The sequence below is a fragment of the Hemicordylus capensis genome, chromosome 6, assembly GCF_027244095.1.
Source record: "Hemicordylus capensis ecotype Gifberg chromosome 6, rHemCap1.1.pri, whole genome shotgun sequence".
Classification (NCBI taxonomy): domain Eukaryota; kingdom Metazoa; phylum Chordata; class Lepidosauria; order Squamata; family Cordylidae; genus Hemicordylus; species Hemicordylus capensis.
The window spans coordinates 15010199-15032302 of record NC_069662.1 but is presented as its reverse complement, the minus strand read 5'-3'; the positions used below and the strand labels follow the sequence as shown (position 1 = coordinate 15032302).

At 47.2% G+C, this 22104-nt stretch overlaps 1 protein-coding gene across 8 annotated transcripts in view; it reads left to right on the top strand.

Annotated features, from left to right (window-relative positions):
• STX1B (syntaxin 1B) overlaps positions 1-22104 on the top strand; it is a 104689-nt gene that overhangs the window by 37125 nt on the left and 45460 nt on the right. For 6 of the 8 annotated variants that reach the window (XM_053264985.1, XM_053264984.1, XM_053264986.1 and 3 more), the window contains exon 2: positions 21963-22037. In XM_053264985.1, coding sequence (XP_053120960.1) covers positions 21963-22037 — 75 coding nt within the window. Of the gene's footprint in view, positions 1-14903; positions 14954-21350; positions 21389-21962; positions 22038-22104 lie in introns of those variants that run through there. The other 2 variants (XM_053264980.1, XM_053264983.1) reach the window with 2 other exon arrangements.

The following is a 22104-nucleotide window of genomic DNA, read 5'->3' as shown; positions in this document are numbered from 1 at the left end:
GGCAGTTCCTTCCACAGGCAAGTCGGTGAGTGTCTGTTTGCAAGCCTGCCTGGATAACTCTTGACATTTTAGACATCTAGTGTTACTGGAGCTTGAGGAACAGTGCAGGGCTGGTCCAGGAAGACCATTTCTGTGTCTGAAGCAGATACAAATCTCCCCTCTGCCCCGCCACCATTAACATGGGGCACTGTCAGGAATAGGGGGCCCACCATCTCTCCCAGCTCACACATGATTGCTCCACAAGAGCACCCTTGTCTCTCATTATTACACGGTTTAAAAAATAACCACAACAACATGTTCTTAAAATGCACTCTTGGGGGCGGGGGACAAATTTAAACATTGTTGTGAAGCTTGCCCCACCCCCCACCCCACTAAAACCTCTTTGCTCCCCACCATAGCAACTTGAGCCCCCCGCCCCCTGCCTCACGCATGCTGGGAAGGTCTCCTGCACAAAACTTGTTTGTGCTACACAAGGTGGGCGGGGGGGGGGGGAGAGAAGATCTCCTGGGACTTTAACACACAGCAGGCTTTACTGTGAGTTTACTGGGAAGCTTTATTGCGAACTCAAGGTTGTCCCAAATACCCAACACAAAAAGTGGGGATTTTTTTTACCCCAGATATAAATCAGGCTACACTCTTAACACACAGTGAAAAACCCGAATTGTGTGTGAACTGCTCCCTGATAACTCGCAGGGACTTCGGGATAAATCTGGCCAATATGTGAACATCCCCCCTCCATTCCAGAGGAGATGCAAGTTAAGGGGCTTTAAAAGTTCCGTGTGTAAAACATCCTTGTAGGTTATGACACCCACTCCCTTCCTGGTCAGCAAACCTACTTGGATATCTTTTATGGCACCTAAGATACTGTCCTGGGGTGGCCACCACCTCACTTTACCTTAGAGTAGGGTCGTCTCTGAGATCTGGGGAATCCAAAGTATGTGGGATTGAGGTCCTTGAATTAAGAATGCAAATTGGGGTGGGGGCGGTGGTGGGGGAGAGACGTATTTTTGTTGAAGGAAGGCAGTCTGGAAGTGTAACTGTAGAAATGTGCAGTCTGTGAAAAAAAGCCGAAAGAGGAACCCCCCACACACACACGGGGGAGGGAGAGAAAAATGGAGCCTGCTATCTGGGTAAGAGAGCTGTGGAGGCAGATACATTTTTTTATATAACCAGGATAGCTCTGCCACTGTATGCTCCAAACAATAGAGATCGTCGGAGAGGCAGAATTATATAAGCCCCCTCTCTGTCGGTCTCTATTCGTTTTTGTGTTTAGAGAAATCTCAATGTAGAGAAATTTTCTGATCTGACTCTTCCTAAAGATGCAGAGGTATGAGGTTATCTAATTGAATGAGCAGCAGTAACCCCCAAAGCTTGGTCTTCAGAAACCTCCCTAGACTATGGCCTACAAGCACGTTAAACCAGGAATCTGGGGCCAGAGTTTGCCCCAAACAGAATACAGGAAGCTGCTTTGTCCTGAATCGGGCCCATCTTTCTCAGTACTGTCTGCTCCAACTGATGGCATCTCTTCAGAGTCTTGGGCAGAGGGGTCTGACCCAGCACCTGCTGTCTGAGATCCTTTGACTGTAGGTTGTAGGGGAACCGAGCCTGGGATCTTCTGCTGGCAAAGCATATGCTCTACCAGGAAGCTATGGCCCTTTCCTGAAGCCCTAGCTGTTGAGCCACCTTAATCTGAGCCAGGACTTACTAAGGGCAAATGCCAGGGAACATGCAGAATAACACACAGGTGCGGCCGAGGTGGGGGAGTACCTCTGAGCATATATGATGCAGAGTACATCTCCTTCCCCATCGCTGCTGAGTAAGCACAGCTGCCTGTTGCACATCTGGCATTAAGAAACTGGGCTTCTAGGACATTCAGCTGTGGCATGCCGTGCGCGCGGGTGTGTGTGTGTGTATAAATTAGGCACGATATCAAGGCACACCCTCTACACCAGGCCTGTACAACAGAAGGTCCGGAGGCCAGATTCAGCCTGCAGGGACTATTTTACTGACTCCCAGGTATCCTGCAGCAATACAGGAGCTGGAAACTGCCTTATCTTGTGCATGGCAGCTTTGTCAGAAATATGCTCCATTGGTGTGCCCAGTGAGGCTTACTCCCATGTAAGCATGCCTAGGATTGCAGCCTGGAACTAGCAACAACAATTTAGGGAGAGGAGAGGACTTGGCATTTGTTTGGGGCTGGCATGCACTCCAGGGGCCTCACTGATTGAGCAGGGACAGGATCTGTTCTCTGGCCACTATCCTTGGTTAAAACTATGGGTCCACTGACAGGGGGAATAGATCCACAAGTAACTAATAATATTTTTAATTTTAATGTAATAATGTGCTAAAAATTGACCTCAGCCCCTGTATGCCAAGTTGTGGATGGTTCCGGCCCACCAGGGCATTTGCGTTGTGCAGCCCTGCTATACACAGATGCCACAGAAGTTTACATGGCAGAAAGAAGGGTTCTAAACAGAAGTACATACTGTATTTACCCGAATCCAAGGCTAGGTTTTTTTGAAGTTCTTTGGTGTTAGAAATTGGGGGGTTGTCTTAAATTAAGAGTGCTGTTCCTTTGGGGGTAAATATAGATATAACCCAACCTTGACCCCCTTGGAATCAGTTCCTAGAACAGGGCAGTGGGCCTCAGCTGTTTCTAAGTCAATGCCATTTCATCAGCACTTCCAGTGTCCAGATGAATGTGGCAGCCATTTTGGTAGCAACCCATATCGGGCAAAGCCCCTCACACATGCCGGGACTGAGCAACTTGTCTGTGTCATAATCCTGCCACCCAATGGCAATATTCAAATAGGAACAAGAAATGAGGTCTCTATGCAGCGTGGCTCTTAAGTGTCTGTGTGTGTTTGGTTTTTTGTTTCCCTGTCTTCTGTCGTTGGTCACCCTGCCATTTTCCTTTTTGTGGCAAAGACAAAACAAAGTAATATTCCCCGCCCGCGCCCCCCCCCCCCGCCCCGGGGCTGTTGGTGTTGGCATGCTGAGCTGATCAGCTGACAAGCGTCACTGGAAGAGATGGCGTGCCTTGAGCTGGTTTTTAGCAAAACTTGCTTACAGATATGCATGATGCAGTTAGGGTTTCTAGTGTTTGAACTCAAATGCTCTGATGGCTTGGGGGTTGAGCCTTGCAGTTTTGGGCAATTCTGGGTGCAGCGCGCTACTGAAAAGTCCTCTGTGTGCTTAAATTGTATAGCTCAACAAACCAAAACCAAGGCTGAAGGGAGAAAATAGGCTTCCTTTTCTGGCAACTGGCCTAAAAGCAAAAGAACCCTGGCCAGGCAGAGTGTTGTTTCTTTTCCTGGTTGGTCGGCAATCTAACATGCAATATGTGCTTATTTGTAACAAACCACCTCTGACACAATTTTTATCATCAAGAAAGTGAGTGTATTTGAATCTCTGTTTTCTCTTGGGTTTTTTCCCCCTTCCTCCGCGTTCTTTTTTTATGTCTGTGCTTTCTTTAGATTGCAAGCCTCTTTTTTTTTGGCAGGAATTCATCTGTTTTTGTACCTTTTTGCACATCACATAATATAATTTTGTGCTTCATGCAAACAAGTGCTTAACAAACCAAGAATGATATCATGCAGGGGATTATTCAGTGCCAGCAGGGCTCAGTGCCTGGAACATGTGACTGAAGGGTGGCCATGCCCATTCTCAAGTAGTACCAGTCTGTCTAGCTGCAATACTGACTTTCTGATTCCAGACGGTTAAGATATATCAGCAGTCTCCAACCTTGGGCCCCCAGATTGGACTACAACTCCCGTCAGCCAAAGACCATTGCAATTGGTGATGATGGGAGTTGTAGTCCAACAACACATCTGCTGAACCAAGGTTGGGAATCCCAATCCTATTATATTGTGCTTCCACTTCCCTGAGTGTTGGAAAGTCCAGAGCAGCCTTTATAGAAGAAGACTTATCACGTTCACACATTACGTCAAACTCTTATACGATATATGTACAGCATACATGGGTACAAATCTGTACTAAGGTGCAGTTATTCACATGTTATGTTGAACACAGGTACCACAGTGCCCTTTTTATCACTTCAGAGGTCCTGAACCCAGGTTCACTTTAAAAGTGAACACATGTACAGTCATTCACACAAAACCGGTAGAAATATGTAGACATCTGAAAGCAGGTGCAGTAAAATGTCTGAACAGGGTGATCTCTGTAATAATCACCATATAAATGTACATCTGATAGAGGTGTAGAAGCAAGCATACAGAGAGAGTCACAGAACTGTCAGGGAAATAATCCCCAAAGTCTGAATTGCCTCTCTCTACAGACACCTCTTGGCAATTTTGTCAACCAGCTGCTCCTGTCCAGTGTGCCCGTACATACTTTTGTCTGCAACCCAAATTGTTTCCAGCCGTGCATGAGTCACATTCCAATCTGGCTTTTTAGACAGCATTATGGTCCGTCAATGGCCACTACAAGTGACTAAGACTTACCAAGGAGGTATTCATGACAGCACTGCTGCTATTGAGTCATCTAGCACATTACTGTATACAGCTGACTGGCAGTGGCTCTCCAAGGTCTCAGGCAGAGGTCTTTCTCACCCCTTCTGATGGTGATCTTTTTAATCCGAGATGCCAGGGATTGAACCTGGGAGCTCCTGCATGCAAAGCTTCTGCTCTGCCACTGAGCTAAAGCATCCTCCTCCGTTCTTCACTTCAGTGTAACTACAGTATATTAGGCTGGTTCACAAGACCGTTAAAATTAGGGTAGGAGCTGGGCTACCCACGTTTGCATGCTTGTGAGAACTTACGCAACTCCTTCCAGCTCAGGTTGCTCAAAGCAGGGTAACCTGGCTTTCCTACCCAGCTTTTAACGGAGGGTGGAAGAGAGGAGAGTCTTTGTACCTTGATTCTCTGGTATGAGGGCTTCTATGTACATGAGAACTCACATGTCTCTTCTATCCAGTCAAATGGCATCCTGCCCACCCTCCCCCGCACAACAGCCATAGAGTTCTGTGGCCAGAGCAGCCGCCGACAAGGGATAGCTCCCCTGCAAAGCACACTCTGTGATGCTGAAGCTGGAGCAGCTTTGGCAGGCTGCATCTGCCATGCTCCTTCATGGCTGATGGGAGGGCAACAGCTGACATCCTGAAACTTTTCCATTCTGCTGGAAGTGCAAAGCATGCTGGGAAGGCAGAGGGAGTCTTGGAGGACCTTCCATGGTAGGGTGGGGCTTGTTGCTGCCGATTTCAACAACGGGCACGGCAGCTGTTTTGCTCATATGTTTCCCAGGTTTGTGGACCCAAACAGAGATTCTACTTGTGCATTACAAGTGGGGTATGAGCTCCCCTGCCCTCCTATCCATCCCCAAATGGTCATGTGAGTGAGCCTATTTTTAACCCCTAGTCTGAGCAGCAGACTGGGCTGGGGTTATACATGGAAGTCAGTTATCACTTGCAGTTCTGTAAGTTAAAAAATATTTCAGTGGAGTCCTTTAGAACTATATTGATCTTTTTAAAAGAAAGATTCCTTTATCTAGATGGTTCAAAAGATATCACACACACACACCCCAGTTTTTTTGTGACCCTCCCCTGTCCCTTTGATACCTCTTTGCTTTCTCTCTATTCTAGAAAATTTTGGATGGTGGGCTAAATTGGATGTCTTTTGGATGTCTTGATAGGATGTGTGACTTCTTCTGTTGAAAGGCAAAGCAGACAATCAGCAAATATATTTCAGAACACTAGAACAGACTCTTTTTCTAATCATGGTTTCACAGGGATACACCATGCAAGCTTACTCTGGAGAGCTGTTTATAATAGCATTATGCATCGGACTGCAAGCTTTAATCGGTTTAATTGATAGATTAATCAACTCAAGCTTTAGTTGATTAAAAGTGAGCCCCCACTGATTAATCAGTGCAGGCAGATTTTCATTGGTTAGGCAGGGACTTTAGACCACACATCTGTTTTTTGAGACTATTTTGGTTCTGATACATTCCTGTAACTGGGAATGGGGGGAAATATTGAGAATGGCCTTTATATCTTACAGTGAGCTCTAACAGTGAGCTGTAGATTTTGCTGAAAATTGCAAGTTAGCTCACACTTCCTTCAGTAGGTCCAAATGTACATATATTGAATTTTGATGTGCTGATTTTAGAAATTAATGTATGTATTAACAGGCATAATTTTTCTAGCTTGCATAAAATATAGGGAGAAAAGCAAGGCAGGTCAATAATCTGGGTGAACATTATTATTGAATATTGCCACTGCCTTACACCAATAGAAGTCTTTCTGACTGACTGTCCTTCAGTCCTTCCTTCCGAGGATTAATTTCTGATAAAGAGATACTGGGATTTAGGCATACCTGGAAGACAGACCCTGTACTCCCATCTGTCTTCCCAGCAAGGACTTATTCTGCTTATTTACTGGCAAGGGAAAGGCATTCTGCCCATGCTCAGAGACATTTTTTTTATTAGCATATTCTGAAACCAAGTACTGGATTGGGGTGGGGGGGAATCTGGGGTATATTCTGGGATTAAGCTCTGGAAAAGAAAGGTGCTGGCTCAGATTAAGCCACGAGAACATTTTCATATAGATGATTCCTCCTGTTTTATACATAAGTGCAGGGTTTCTTAACTTTGGGCCCCCAGATGTTGTTGGACTACAATTCCCATCATCCCCAGACATGGCCTTTGTGGTTGAGGATGATGAAAGTTGTAGTCCAAAAACATCTGGGGGCCCAAGGTTAAGAAACCCGGCATAAGTATATCTGTTCTCCATTCTGCGCATCCTTTCCTTTATCTGCTCTCCTTTCATTCATCCCTCGGTCATACCCACACCTGCCTGCCAGTAGCACTCAGTATCTATCTATCTGTCTATCCCCTCAAAATCTCCCCCTCGCAATACTGTTGTTTAAATTTGCTTGCACCTTCATTATTTATACCTCTCATATCTGTCTGTCTCCAGTTTCATCCATCAATCAATCCCATAGAAACCGTGCATCTGCCCAATCTATCCCCATAAATTCCCTGTCTCCATAGCTCCATACATACCACTGTCTGCTCATCTCTTTTTACTTTCCTCCATCTGCATCAAGCATTTTGCTGGGAGATCTCACTCTACGGCTGTCTTTTCTGTCCCCCTCAACAGGAGTCTAGGGTGCTTGCATTGGGTGTGTGTGTCTTCTGTCTATATTTCAGAGACCTGTATTTGTATGGAGTGTGTGTCTGTGTGTCTTCTTAGCGCTCCTTTTTTTCGATACCTGCATTCCTTCCCCAAACAGCTGCAATGCAGGAATGATTGTGTGAGTGGTGGAGATGAATGTGGGCTGGCTTGCTGTGTCTCTCGTTCTCTGCTGCTCTCTTCCTTTTTTTCAATTTCCAACAAAAGCCATAACTCATGTCAACTGGGTGGTTTATGGGCTGCAGGCGAGAGGCTGGGCCGTGGTGGGGTGAGAGGTGACGTGGGGCCCTGGCTTGCTTGCTCAAAGAGACCAGATTTCTTTCTTTTGCACACAGAGTTTCACTGAAGGCTGGGTTTGGACTTAACCCTGCAGTGTCGACACTATCATCTTCATCATCATGATGATGATCATCATCATTTAATGTCCCAATGCAAATCGGTCTGCCTGTCCACCTTTTCCTCTCAAACAGCGTTGTGGGGAGAGGTGCTATTAGAAAGCTGGGGTGAGGGTAGGTAAGTTGTAGGAAAGAGCAAGCCTTCATCTGGGAGAGAAACACACACCCCCCCCACACACACCGCAATAACCCTGCTCTAGGGACCCTTAGTCCCTTTGTGACACCAGCAACAATGACCCAATCCTCATTCTCACTTCAGACATATCTGCACGCCTAGCAACTGAGCAAGAAAAACTGCCGTCATTTTACAGGCCAGAAGCGAAGGGGTTAGCAACAGCCGCTCCGCTACAACATACTTGTGTGGCTGTATTTCCCTGTACATTCCCATCCATCATTTGACTGACATTTTGCTACTCTAAATGAGTGCCTCTGGGCATGTGTAGAATGCTCCCTACTAAGTAACTGTATTGGGCTCCCCGGGTAGCTGGGATTCTCTGGAGGGCTTCCAAGACGGGAGTGCCATTCACAATGCAGGCTTGAGTTGCTGAATGCGTCACTTTAGAAATTAAGCACTGAATAGTGAATCCATGAACACCTACAAAAACACACTCTATTCCAGGGGTGGGCAACTCCAGGTGTTGCTGAACTACAACTCACATCACCCCCTGCCACAATTTATTACAGCTGGGGAGTTGTAGTTCAGCAACATCTGGAGTGCCACCCTTTGCTTATCTCTGCCCTATTTCCTCCATAATTGTGCTGCCTTTCTGAGATAAGAAAAACCACAACTTGTGAAATGTCTTGTGAAAATACCCAGCCTCTAAACGCCCATTCCCGAGCACAACTACAACAATCTTCCCAGAATATGCAAGGGAAAGTGTGCGGTTGTGTGCTCCACACATGTGCCGCCATGCACCCCAGTGTGCAAGATCTGACACAAGTGCTTTGATCCAGTGTGATATCAGATCCCACATGGGGCACTGACAATACATGTCAACATATAGATTAAACACAGGGAGTGATGTAGGAAGGAAGGGGGTGAACGCGGAAATCTTTCTCGTGCCTTGCAATGGGCCAAGTCTCCAGGAATACCCAGAACAGACACAGACGTCTGACTAGAAGGCGGCTTCTTGATCAAAGGTGATCCTCTACCATAGGAAGCAATCGTCTCAGTATACATGGCAGGAACAAAGCCCAGCTTACTCAGGGAAGTGTAACCTTTGAACCATTTTCGCAGGTTCAGAAATAGAGATGGGTAGAGAATTTCTATACAGTATAGGTGTCCCCCTGTACTATATAGAACTATCCTTCACAGTACATTTTCAGCATAGAATTGCGACCTTTTTTGTTCAAGCTATGTGGCTCTTGAACTTTCTACCTTTTGAGGAATCATTTTCATAGCACTTGCCTACCGGAGAGCCCCACCATTCCTGACAAGGAACACAAATGCATTGCAAAAGAAGCTTGGGTGTATTTTAGGGTACATCCTTGGTTCTCCTGGCATGCAGCATGCCATGTTTCTTGGACCTTGCTGTCACCCCCTGTGAACTGAGAGCACACACTAGAACAGGGGTGAGCAGAAGGTAGATCAGGATCTACTGGCAACTTGGCAGTTTACTGGTAAAGAGCAGCAAAATCAGCAAATGAAAGCTTGTTGAAAACAAAATGCTTTTGCTTGACAAAAATTGTAGGAACCTATTGAGCCTCTGTGGGGAGTGTGTTCCACAGTCTGGGTGCCACAACAGAAAAGGCCCTGTGCTGGGTTGCTGCCAAAGATATCTTGCAAGCACATGGGACCTAGAGCAAGAACCACTAGAATCCCTAAGGTATAGTAACTCGGATGCAGATTTTCATTTGTGTATATAAGTAATCTCATCCCAGTGTGAATAGCTCACTGGGTGCGGTAACTAATTGGCTTCATCTCCTGGACTACCATTTTGCCCCTGAGTCTGGTAAATCTCACAGTTCTTAAAAACAAAGTAGATCCAGCAAGCCTGAAGCCTGCCCACCCCAAGTGTAGGATGTACCCAAATATACTTCAGTTGGCCCTATTCACCAGGGAGTTTCTGTTTTCTAGTAATTACCCCTGATAAATCCCTGTTCTCCTTTTCTCCTGGTTTTTCCTTTTTGGGAGGATAGCCTGTTCAAATTCTGTAAGTGAGAGAAGCTGGAGTTGTCATTCTTCAGCAATTGAGATAGAACATAGGAAGCTGCCATCGACTGAGTCAGACCATTGGTCTATCTAGCTCAGTATTGTCTTCACAGACTGGCAGCAGATTCTCCAAGGTTAGAGGCAGGAATTTCTCTCTGCCCTATCTTGGAGATGCCAGGGAGGAAACTTGAAACCTTCTGCTCTTCCCAGAGTGGCTCCATCTCCTGGGGGGAATATCTTATAGTGCTCACACTTCTAGTCTCCCATTCATATGCAACCAGGGCAGACCCTGCTTAGCTAAGGGGACAAGTCATGCTTGCTACCAGAAGACCAGCTCTCACGTTCTAAGGAATGTAAGAAGCATTTTACATTACACACACACACACACACACACAGTAATATGTGGCAAGCCCCGCCCCCTCAACACCAGCAACCAATGAGAATGTGGGGGCGGGGCTTTCATGTACAACCTGGTAGGCCCATGGAAGGAGTTTTCGCCACTCTCCGCCTCCAGCAACCCATCATTGCCCGTCCTCTGTACCACCATAGGGAAGCTTAAAGCGGGGGGGGGGGGGGAAGGTGGGACAGAGGGCTGAGTAGGGGGGGCAACAGGCAAGTGGGGGGAGCAAAAACTGAGTGGCGAGCAGGGGGAGGAACAACAGATGAGAGGAAAGTAGGGAGGGAGAGCACAGGGTGAGCGGGGGTTGGGTAGGGGATGGCCGAGCAAAGACTCCGGTGAGAGGGAGGCCGATCTGGGGGAAAAGGCCAAGTGAGAGGGCCTTCTCCCACCCCACCAAGTCTCTGGGGTGGGGAAGGCCGAGTGGGGGGTGGGAGGCCAAATGCACTAGCGCACAGATGCTCTGAGCGGGTTCAGCTTGTTCACATGGACACCAAAGAGGCCTGCAGTGCACAGCCTGCTATAGCTGCAGAGGTATCTTTTGAACTGTTGATAAACATACGAGACGATTATGTCATTCTAGTATCTCTTTTAGCGGAAGAATACACGCCATCCTGACTTGTAAATCCATAAAAGAGAGGCTACTGCAAAGTAAACCAATGCAACCAGCTGAGCTGTCCCTTCAGCCATGTGTAATAGAGGGGAATGGGCTTAGGCAGAGATCCTTGTTATGAAATTGTGGGAGTTTCCAGTGTGTCCCTATTTTCATTTGTGAAATGTTGGCAGGCCTCTCCTTCATAAAATGCCTCTGTGGCTGTGTGTTGCAAAGGCAAACTGGGTTGTGTTCAGCAAGAGGTCCTCCCCGGAATTTTTCTCTGGGGAACCCCCGTGAGCTTCTGAAGAACCTCGGTTTTCACGGAAACATAGTTTGAGAACTGCTGGTTGAAAGAAACATAGGAAGCTGCCTTCTGCCAAGTCAGACCCTTTGTCCATCCAGCTCAGTATTGACTACACTGACCAGGAGAGGTTCTCTAAGGTTGCAGGCAGGAGACTTTGTCAGCCAAATCTGGAGATGCTGTCAGGGATTGAACCTGGGACTTACTGCAAGCAAGCAGATGCTTTAACACTGAGCTACAGCCTCATCCCCTAAGGGGAGAATCTTATGGCAGAGGGTGCTTGCATATAGTTGCCCATCCAAATGCAAGCCAGGGCAGACCCTGCTTAGCAAATGGGACCATTCATGCTTGCTTCTGCAAGACCAGCTCCTCCACAAGAGCCCCTTCCTTCCTTAAGAATAGGCCACGGAAATGAATACGGCAAAGCCTAGGCCTCATCACATTAGGTAGTTGCCTCAAATATCAGATGTTGGGCTTTAAAGAGTGGCAAATCGCCAGCGACTTAATTTTTCATCACCAATCGGATTTTCTGCCTCAGGCTCGAAGGTGTCTTGGGTCTGCCCTAACTCTTTGCAGTTATAGGCAGCTCCCTAAAGCAGCATTTCCGTGGAGGTTTTTACCTCACAGCGAGTGAGCTGTGGTGGCAAATGGAGTCGGACATTTTCGCCTGTGCCTGTCTTGTTCGAGAGGTCGTCGAAAAGAGTCACTGTGGTCTAGAGAAGATGGCATAAAATAGAGGCTGCCTCTTGTGTGGGAAACCGAGCTAATCTTTCAGCCTTTGGGCCAGAATGTAATCTTTTTCACCTTCCTTCCAATTCTCATTCCACCCTTTTCTCATTGCTTTGCATTTTTTGCTCTTTCCCCCCTTTTTCGTAATAGTTATGCAGCAGTTGCTGTCAGGAAGCCTGTCAGAGAATGCACTACCCCCTTGATGCAGTGCAGCCACCCTAATGAGGAGATTCTGTCTAGATGTCTGTTAAGTTTTCCAATAAAGGTCTAAATCAAATGTGTGAGGGTTTTGTTGTGTTTTTTTAAAGTATAGATATCAAGACTGTGTAAGCTGAGCCTTCAATGACGGCAGCTTCTATGTTTTGGGGGGAAATGAAATAAAAACCGTGCAGTCTTGACTATAAATGAAGAGAACAGAGTGTGAGTGTGGAAAACGGAGGATAGGATGGGTGACAAGAACCCCAAGATTCTCTCCCTGGCAATAGGAAGAGCGCACAGGATATGAAAAAGGCCATAGGGTGAGGGACAAGGCAGACCCCGGGCGAGGATGGGATGGGAGAATGTGCGCATACGCCATTGAACAAAGTGACTCCGTATTTGGGCAGCTGTGTCTTTTTTTAGCCTGTTATTTTGACGCTGTTGCACTGGGTTTTCCTCAGTCAGGAGAGTGGAAGCCGGGGATGCTGAATGTGGCAATTGCCTCTAGTCGGCTCTCAGTGGTGTGTGTGTGTGTGTGCGCGCGCGCAAGAATAACACTCATTATTATATTCTCTCTGGATTCCAAATCAGCCTGCATTGCTATATATTCGAGGATCATCATTTGCCAGGTATCCAGGAAGCCATCCTCCTCCTCATCTTCGACTTTGCTGGGCTCTAGGACCTGGAATCCTGAACTCTTAACTATTCGCTTAACAAATGCATCCCCACTTGCCAAAAATAATAAACAGGGGAAATGGGGGTCGATGCAGTAGCAAGCATGAAATCCTCCTGGCCCACAGATTATCTTCCTCTTAACTCTTTCCTCTATCTTTGAAACATGGAATAGAACCCAGGAGTCCTGGTTTCCTGACTCAAGCCCTGCTTTTTAACCCAATAAACCTAGTTAGGGCTGAGCATAGAACCTGGACTCTCTGCCCTTTCCCTTTATCCATTAAATCAGGGATTCCCAAACCTGGATTCCCAGATGTTGTTGGACTAGAACTCCCATCTTCCCCAGCCACATTGGCCTTTGGCCATTTTGGCAGGGGATGATGGGAATTGAAGTCCAGCATCTGGGGATTTTGAGAATCCCCTGCATTAAATCACTAGGACCCCCAATTCTCGTTCCTGTTTTTAACCCTCTAGAATATATCAGCCAATGATAGAACCCAGGAGTCCTGCCTTTAAAACAGGGGTGGGCAAAATTAGCCCTCCAGCTGCTCTTGAACTACTGCTACCAGCCATAAATTGTGGGAATGATGGGAGTTGTAGTCCAAAAAGAGCCAGAGGGCCAAATTTGCCCACCCCTGCTTTAAAACATGTCCTAGCCCATATCCATTAATTCAGTGTTGCTACCTGACAGAGCTGCCTGTGCCTTATGCCTTACCAGCTGCATGGCAGGCAACTGCTGCATGGGTGCAGACCGTGATGATGAAGAGCTCAAGACCTCCATGTGGGAGGAGGAGTGGGCATCCCTAAATGATATCGCCTTCCCTCTAAAAGAAGGAGATGGGCCCCAGTTTATCCAGCATTATCACCAGTCTGGTACCGGACCTCTATTAACGCTATCTCATTGGCTAGAAATTAGCTTAGTCACTCTGACCGGAGAGAGTCTTATTGACCAAGGAGCCAATCACACTTGAAGGAGAATGGTGGTGTGAGAGTTTTAGGCATACAAATGAGGGAGTCAAAAGCAGCCAGTCATGTTGGAAGGGCAACCCTAGAAAAATCCTAATATCAAATGATGGAAAGCAAGCAAGCAATCCAGTGTGAAAGCAGGCTTGTGAGAGACCTGATGTAGGTGGGAGGACCACCAATCAGATCTGAGCATCCAGCAAGCACGCAATATATAATGCAAGGCTGAATCGGGCCTTAGCTGTGTGCTGAGGTTGTATCCTGCTGTGGTTGAGGCTGGCCGAGATTTTGGTCCTTGGACCTCCAGCTCCTATCTTGTTGGGGATAGGACAGCAGGGGAGGCTAATGCATTTGCACTTCGACTTCAGTAGTTCTCGGTCTACATTTTTTACTTTTGGTGACTTGACAGAATGCCCTTTGAAGGCACATTTTTCACACGAAACAGCTTGGCCTCCTCAACAGCGAGACAGGAGAGTTCCCGGCTAGCCCTACAGTAAGCCCTTCTGAACAGTGGGATGCGACTGAAATAAATACATTTCTGTTACCAGCAGCAGGATCAAGAGCCACACCCTTTGGAGTACCAGGGTAGTAGGAGTAGTAGAGCTGAACTTGGGTTAAGGAGACCTGGGTTCAAATCCTTGCTCCTTGGGCAGCCCTAAACCAAACCTACTTCGCAAAGTTGGTTAAGGGAGAAACACAAATGACCTTGTTCTCCTTGGAGAAAGAACGGGATGGAAATGTGGATGAACAAATACATTCCATCCCTCTGATCATTTCAGCAGCTTTTCTCCCCACGACATCTCTTGGAATCCTTGAAAACAGAAACAGATAGCATCAGGAGCAGAATGTTCCCAAACTATCAACTGCCAGGAGGCACGAGCTGAATGACAGTAGATAGATAGCCCCATAAATACCCCGTGGCTTCTTCTGAATCATCCAGATCTTGCAACTGTTGGAGATGGATGGGCCATTTGTCTGACCTGATAGGGTTTGCTCATCTCTTTCTGCAAAGAGATGACCTTGGCCTGCATCTTCTCTCGTGATGCAAATTAGCAAGTGGAGCAGCCAGTCACGTTACAGAACACACAGATGCCAAGCGTCCAAACAGAAGGTAGACCTGAGCCAGCCAGGAGTGACACAGAATGCCTACTATGCAAATGTCTCTGGAGAGCAGCCAATCAAGGGCAGAGCACCCAACCACATGGCTCAGGGGGCAGGGCTCCATTAGAACTCCAATAGAATCTTCATACGCAAGCAAACAGGACAAAAAGCTAGGAATGATTGGTTGACTCTGTGCTATAGTACTTTGGTGGTGTGGTTACCCATGGAGGTGCTGCGTACCACTGTAGTCTGCAAACTTTCCCAGTGGACCTGTGACACTGCAAGCTTCTAGTCCTTATGGTACAGAGAAAAATCTTTATCTTTCTTTTCCTTTTTTTTTTCTTTTGCCACAGCCTGTGCTCTCCTGTCTTTTGCTGTCCCCCTTTCTCAATCTGTACCTTCCTGGCTGATAAGTATTTTTTACCAGTTAGCTTCTCTGAACAGACTGAGACAAGTTCTCTCCTCCAGAGGTCTGCTGGCAAAGCATAGCTGCTGTTCCTCCCCACATTTTTCTCTTTCCCCCCGACCCAGAAGAGGGAAGGGAAATACGATAAACTCTAATGTGGCAGGTGGTGAGAACTGATCTGCACATTGCTGAGTCCTATTGTAAGGGAGCAGAAAAACATCAGTGGCCACCAGTGCTGATGTCCCAAAGAAACTAGCCCTGAGCCTTCCACTGCAGAGGGAAAGGCAAGAGGGTTCTTGTTCTTTTTTTCTTTCCTTTTTGTCCTCAGCAGCCAGGCTGGTTATTTTGGGGATAATGGTTTTCCTGGAAGGAGAAAAGGAATCTGATAGTCTCCTGAAGTGATGTGGTACTGCCCTCTCTCTGCCTCTGCGTGCGCGCGTGCACACATACCCCATGCTGGAGTGTGAGCGGCTGTTTTGTGGGCATGTGTTATTATGTCACTGTTCCAGCTCAGTTAGCTGTGACCTTGGATGAAAGGAGAATGCGATGCGAGAGCTTCATCACACAGTGCCCTCCAGGAGACGGAGGCAGGCACAAGTCCAAAACCCAGCTTCCTCCCTCCATGGCCTTCTCCAGCTCCTTCTCCCATCTCAGTGGGGACAGTCTACTCCGTTGCAATCGCCTCTCCACCCCTTTGCTGGCTCACTCTGGCTCTCTGGAGCTGCACAAGCAGCAACGTGCAGCTGGGGAAGCTTTCCAGCCGGCTGAACCGGCTTCCTCTGACTTGTCGCCTCGGGTTAAATCAAGTTTTTTGGGGGGCTGCCTTTATATAAGACGAAATGTGGCATCTCTGCTCAGAAGAGGCAGGGTTTTCACCCTAGTGCAAGGAACTATGGGATGCACAGAAGGGTGGGGGGAGACAGAGCATAGTTTAACTCTTACGCACTAACAGCAGATGAGCTGGTAAACCTAATAAGAACATAGGAAGAGCCCTGCTCGATCAGGCAAAGGCCTATCTAGTCCAGCATCCTGTTTCTACAGTGGCCAACCAATTGCCTCTGGGAAGCCTACAAGAGGCAAGCCCTGTACTCATCTTTGCTCAGCTACTACTACTACTACAGATATTTATATACCCCTCTTCAACCAAAGTTCTCAAAGCAGTTTACATGGGGGGGGACATAAATAAGATGGTCCCCTGTCCCCAAAGGACTCACAATCTAAAATGAAACGTAAGATTGACCCCAGCAACAGCCCCTGGAGGGATGCTATGCTGGGGCTGGATAGGGCCAGTTGCTCTCCCCCTGCTAAATAAAGAGAATCACCACTTTAAAAAGATGCTTCTTTGTTCAGTTAGCGCTCGCCTGCAACTGCTATAAGAGGCCTACTGACCCTGGATCTTGACGTAGCTGTTGCTGGACTGTCCCACTTCAGAGTGTAGCTGGGGCTTACATGGATTAATGTGCTTTCCAAAAACTGTTCACAGAAAACTAGCCATTAGGGAGAAGGGTTCTAGCCGGTGTGTTCCCTCCAACAGGGATACCTGGGTGCTGTTTACTACAACTCCCAGAATCCTTGAGCAAAAGCCATTGCAGCTGGGGATTCTGAGAGTTGTAGTCAACAACATCTAGGAATCCCGGTTAGAGGGAACACTCGTTCTAGCCTAACCTCTCCCTGACACACTAATTTTCTATATGTGGGGCTTCCCTCCCCTGCAATGTGGAAGCATTCCACAATGACATTCCTGACATAATCTCAATGAGTGCAGACCACAAAGAGATTTACCCACCTACCTGCGATGTATATGAACTAGGCCATAGTATGCGGCGAGAAATTATATGGTGAAAGCTGATGCTGGTATTCTCTTAGGTTAGGGGTTCCCAGCCTGTAGTACTCCAGGTGTTGCTGACTCCCATCCTCCCCAGCTTCAATGTATTGTTTTAGTTCAGCAACATCTGGTCTACCACATGTTGGGAACCCCTGTCCTAGGTCACTTGGAGTGAGGGGTGATGGAAACTGTAGAATCCAGAGGAAGGAGTTGTGGTATGCAAAGACAAGAGAGTGGAGCTGAATCAGGAATATTAATGAGACAGATTTAATGAGACAGATCTAGAGGTATTTCACTCAATCAAAAATTGTGTTCTACCTGGGTTTGAGAGTTGTGTGTGCTCCCAATTTTGGTTGTGTGGAAGCAAAGTAGGAGGAAAACCTGGGAAGAAGTGATTGTGTGGAAGCAAGGTTGGAGGAAAACCTGGGTAGAAGTGATTGTGTGGAAGCAAGGTAGGAGGAAAACCTGGGTAGAAGTGATTGTGTGGAAGCAAGGTAGGAGGAAAACCTGGGTAGAAGTGATTGTGTGGAAGCAAGTTAGGAGGAAAACCTAGGTACCTTGCTTCCACACAACCAAAAATTGGTTTGATTGCAAACAGCTCTCAAACCCGGATAGCACACAATTTTCGATTGTGTGAATGACCTCATTATTTACAGAGAGGCAATGCAGTCTGCCTTCAGTGCTCTTGCTACTGGCTGTTTCTTAGCCCTGCCTCTACTCCATGACTAGAATACAAGTAACTAAAGCACCATTCAGAAGCTGTGGCCTGGTTCAATGAGTGGGTTGACCAAAAACACCACAGAAATGAGCTGTTTCTGTGCACCCCAGCCAGAAGGATAACAAGGCCATGTGGATTAGAACTGGGGTCTCCTAGGTTTTCCTTTCAGTTCCAAAAGAAAATTGAAAGTGTTTGTGGCAAATGGGGTCTCGGTTTTCTCCCTAGCTCTGGAAATGGGAAAGGAGCCTTGTGAGATAGAGCAAACCAGGAACCACCACTACTGTAATCCTTCTCTCTCTGAAGGGGGAGCATCAACAACTGCCATTCTTGCCCTGTGTAAAGAGCGTCCTGTCTGCTCTTATAAATCGCCCTTTCCTCCAATGTAAGGATTACTGCTGCAGTGTGTGAAAGTGGGAGTCCCACACTCTTGCATTCTGATCAGGGATGCATCTTGGCTTATGCCAGAATTAGGAAGGAGGTTGTTTTTACATTGTGCATTTCTGGTGAGAAGCACAACAATGCCCCTTGTCAGAAAATGGTACATTTTAGACTATACGTATACTGGATTTCAGTTTCTCTCTGACTGGTAAGTATCTTAATAATATCGAGGTAAGTGAATGACGCCAAGGTGTCTTTTACATATGTGACAGACAGAGAGGAAAGTCTCACGATCAGTGAGACCCGCTTTTGCCGATACTACAGGGAGAGTGGGCTAAGCCCGTCCTCCCCGCAGACGATTGCAGCAGGAGCCCTGGGTGGCTGGATCGGCTGCCCACATGATTGCTGGCTCTGTGATGGACCCAGCAGGGGCTGGGGGGGCAGGGGCCGATTGGCCCCTGCAAGCTCCAGCATGCCCTGAGCGCTCAGGGCATGCTGGCGAGACCCCTGGAACCGGGAGGTGGCTTTTCACCTCTCCGGGGGTCTCCTTGTGAGTAGCCGTGGCGCGGAGTCATGATCAGAAAGCCCGGGTTTGCAGCATGCTCGCTCCGCAAACCTGGGCTTTAGGGAGGGCTACTTGTGTGGGTTACCCGCTTGTAAGCCACTGGGCTTGCCTACGAGCCTGGTGGTTTACACGATCAACAAAAATCGGGCTAGGAGAGAATAGCCCCGGTGTGTGAACTAGGATGGAACTGCTAAATTTCTTGTGGGTCTGTGTGCACAGAAACCTGCCTGGGAGGAAATTGCCTGTCTGTGGGGTAGGCATGAGGAGTTTTGTTTGTTTGTTTGTTTGTTTGTTTGTTTGTTTGTTTAATATGTTTGCACACCACTCCAAACTCACGTCTCTGGGTGGTTTAAAACAAACATAAACAAATTAAAACAGAAATTAAAATGTTAAAATAGTTTCATCAGCTTCAGCTTATATGCCCGCTGCATCTGTTTCTCGAGATAAACGACCTCAGAACAATGGTACATAGGCTGGTAACCTCCATACTTGACTACTGCAATGCGCTCTTTCTGGGGCTGCTTTTGTATGTAGTCCGGAAACTGCAGTTGGTACAGAATGCAGTAGCCAAGTTGGTCTCTGGGTCATCTCAGAGAGCCCATATTACTCCTATACTAAAAGAGCTACACTGGCTGCTGCTAAGATTCCAGACAAAATACAAGGTGCTGGTGATAACCTATAAAGCCCTAAACAGCTTAGGTCCTGGGTACCGAAAAGGACATTGTCACAATAAGCATCACTGCCCATCGAGATCATCTGGAGAGGTTCGTCTGATGTTGCTACCAGCTTATCTGGTGGCTTCTCAGGGAGAGGCCTTCTAGAGCCTCCCCATCTCTGATAATGTTTAAGAAGGCAGTTTAGACCCATTTGTTCACCCAGGCTTTTAATTAGACTTACAGATTTTAACATTGTTTTAAATTTCAAATTATTTTAACATTTTAACATTTTTATTTTTATTTTTATTTTTATTTTTATTTTTATTTTTTGCTGTTTTATTATAAACCGCCCAGAGACATATATTTTGGGCATATATATGACATATATGTGATTGTATATATGTCAAATAAATAAACACAATCACAGTCGATATATATAATTCTCTAAGACATACCCATGGCTAATCCCGTGCATGGCAGCTCTCGTGAGAGTTCGTGAGCAGAACCACCTGATTGGGCCATGGGGATTCCATATGCGGATAGGGAGAAGGAGCCTGTGAGAGCAGAAGCACCATGGTGATTGGGCAGTGGGGATTCCATATGCAGATAGGGAGGAGGAGCCTGTGATGGTTAAGGTCAGTTGGAATGCAACTGTTACTGGTCAGAAGATGTTGTTGATTGTAGAGGAGAGGGATAGATAGAGAGATAGAGAGATAGATAGATAGATAGATAATGGGCAGGGTTCTGCAAAGAGAGGGGTTGTGAGGGAGGAAAGAAACATAAAAACATAAGAACAGCCTTGCTGGATCAGGCCCAATGACCATCTAGTCCAGCATCCCTTTTCACACAGTGGCCCACCAGATGTTGCTGGAAGCCACAGGCAGGAGTTGAGGGCATGCCCTCGCTCCTGCTGTTACTCCCCTGCAACTGGTACCCAGTGGCACCCTGCCCCCGAGGCTGGAGGTGGCCTACAGCCCTCTGACTAGTAGCCGTCAATAGACCTCTCCTCCATGAAGAGCCCCTTCATCAAAAGGAGGTTGCTGTTGTGTGAATTAGATGAGGAAACAAAATTCAGGAAGAGAAAGAGGAGGAGGAGGAGAAGGAGGAAGAGGAGGAGGAGGAGGGAGGTAAAGAAGACAGAGAGGAAGAGCGAGTGGAGGAAAGAGAAAGAGAGAAAAAGAAGGGCGGGGAAGAGAGAAAGAAGGAAGGGTGAGGGACGGGCCCAAGCCTGTCAGTGGCTTGAGGGGAACGAGCGGCCATGGTGGTGGCGGCAGTGCGGAAGGGCCCTGTCAACTCCTGCTGCTGCTCGTGTGGGGAGGAGCAAGAGTGGGGCTTGGGTGGGAGTGGGGAGGTCTCAGGGTGCTGCAGCTTGGCCAATAGGCACTAGCAACTCTGCAGCCGTGACCAAGAGGGGTGAGGGGGATGGAAGCAATGGGATGGAGGAGGAGGAGCAGGAGTGTGGCTCAGGTGAGGGTGGGGAGATCTCTGAGGTGAGGGGGGCTGTGGCCGGGGGTGAGGGGAGCAATCAAGTACTAGCGCACAGATGCTCTGCACGGGTTAAGCTAGTTCTTGTTACATATCTTGGATGAATAAATGCATCTTAAAAGCCTTTTTAAAAGCTGTCAGAGATAGGGAGGCTTTTATTTCAGTAGGGAGCACATTCTGAACCTCGAGGCAGCAACAGAGAAGGCCCTTCCTTGAGTAGTCACCAGATGAACTGGTGGCAACCGCAGATGGATCTCTCTGGATTATCTCAACGGCCAGTTGGGCCCATAATGAAGGAAACATTTAGGGCAGGGGAGTTGTTGCCGGGGAAAGCAGTAAGCAGAGAAAGGACTCAGCGCCCCTCCTTCCATCTTTTGCTTCTCCTCAGAAGATGGTGGGTGGGAAGGTTTTGGGCACCTGGGCTATGGTGGTACAACCTGGATGTATAACTTATTGTTCTGCCCTTAGTATGCTTTACAACAATTCAAGACAAGTGTTATTGGAGCTTTGTACAGAGCTAGGTAGATGCTTGATTGATGGGGACCAGAGAAAGGATCTTTTTGGTTGTAGCCTCTCGACTTTCCCAGATATTCCCTCCCAGAAGAGCTCTGCCATGCTCCCTCCCTCAGGGTCTTTAAGAAATTGTTGAAGACCCATCTCTTTATGGGGGCATGTTAACATTTCAGCTGAAACTTACATCTGGTGGGTTTTAACTTTCAGTGTTCAACTTGTAATTTTAAATTTGGTTTTTACTGAGGCTTGTTTTTAGTTTGTTTCTATTTTATTCAATTTTATATTGTTTCTTCTAGTGTATTTGTTTTACTGATTTTGTTAGCCACTATGAGCATAATCAACTTGTGGAATTCTCTGCCACAAGATGTGGTGACAGCCAACAACCAGGATGGCTTTAAGAGGGGTTTGGATAACTTCATGGAGGAGAGGCCTATCAGTGGCTACTAGTCGGAGGGCTATAGGCCACCTCCAGCCTCAAAGGCAGGATGCCTCTGAATACCAGTTGCAGGGGAGTAACAGCAGGAGAGAGGGCGTGCCCTCAATTCCTGCCTGTAGACTTCCAGCAGCATCTGGTGGGCCACTGTGTGAAACAGGATGCTGGACTAGATGGGCCTTGGGCCTGATCCAGCAAGGCTGTTCTTATGAGCAGCAGTGTACTGGAGAGGTGGGTTAGGGTTAGGGTTAGGGTTAGGGTTAGGGTTAGGTTATGTATTTTAAAATACATAAATAATGCTTTAACACACCCATGTTGTCTCTTGGACAGGCCAAAGACAGCGACGATGAGGAAGAGGTGGTGCATGTGGACCGAGACCATTTCATGGATGAATTCTTTGAGCAGGTAAGACGAAGGGAGACATCAAAGGTTCTGGAACTCTTCACAAAACTCAGTCAAATCCTTTATTATG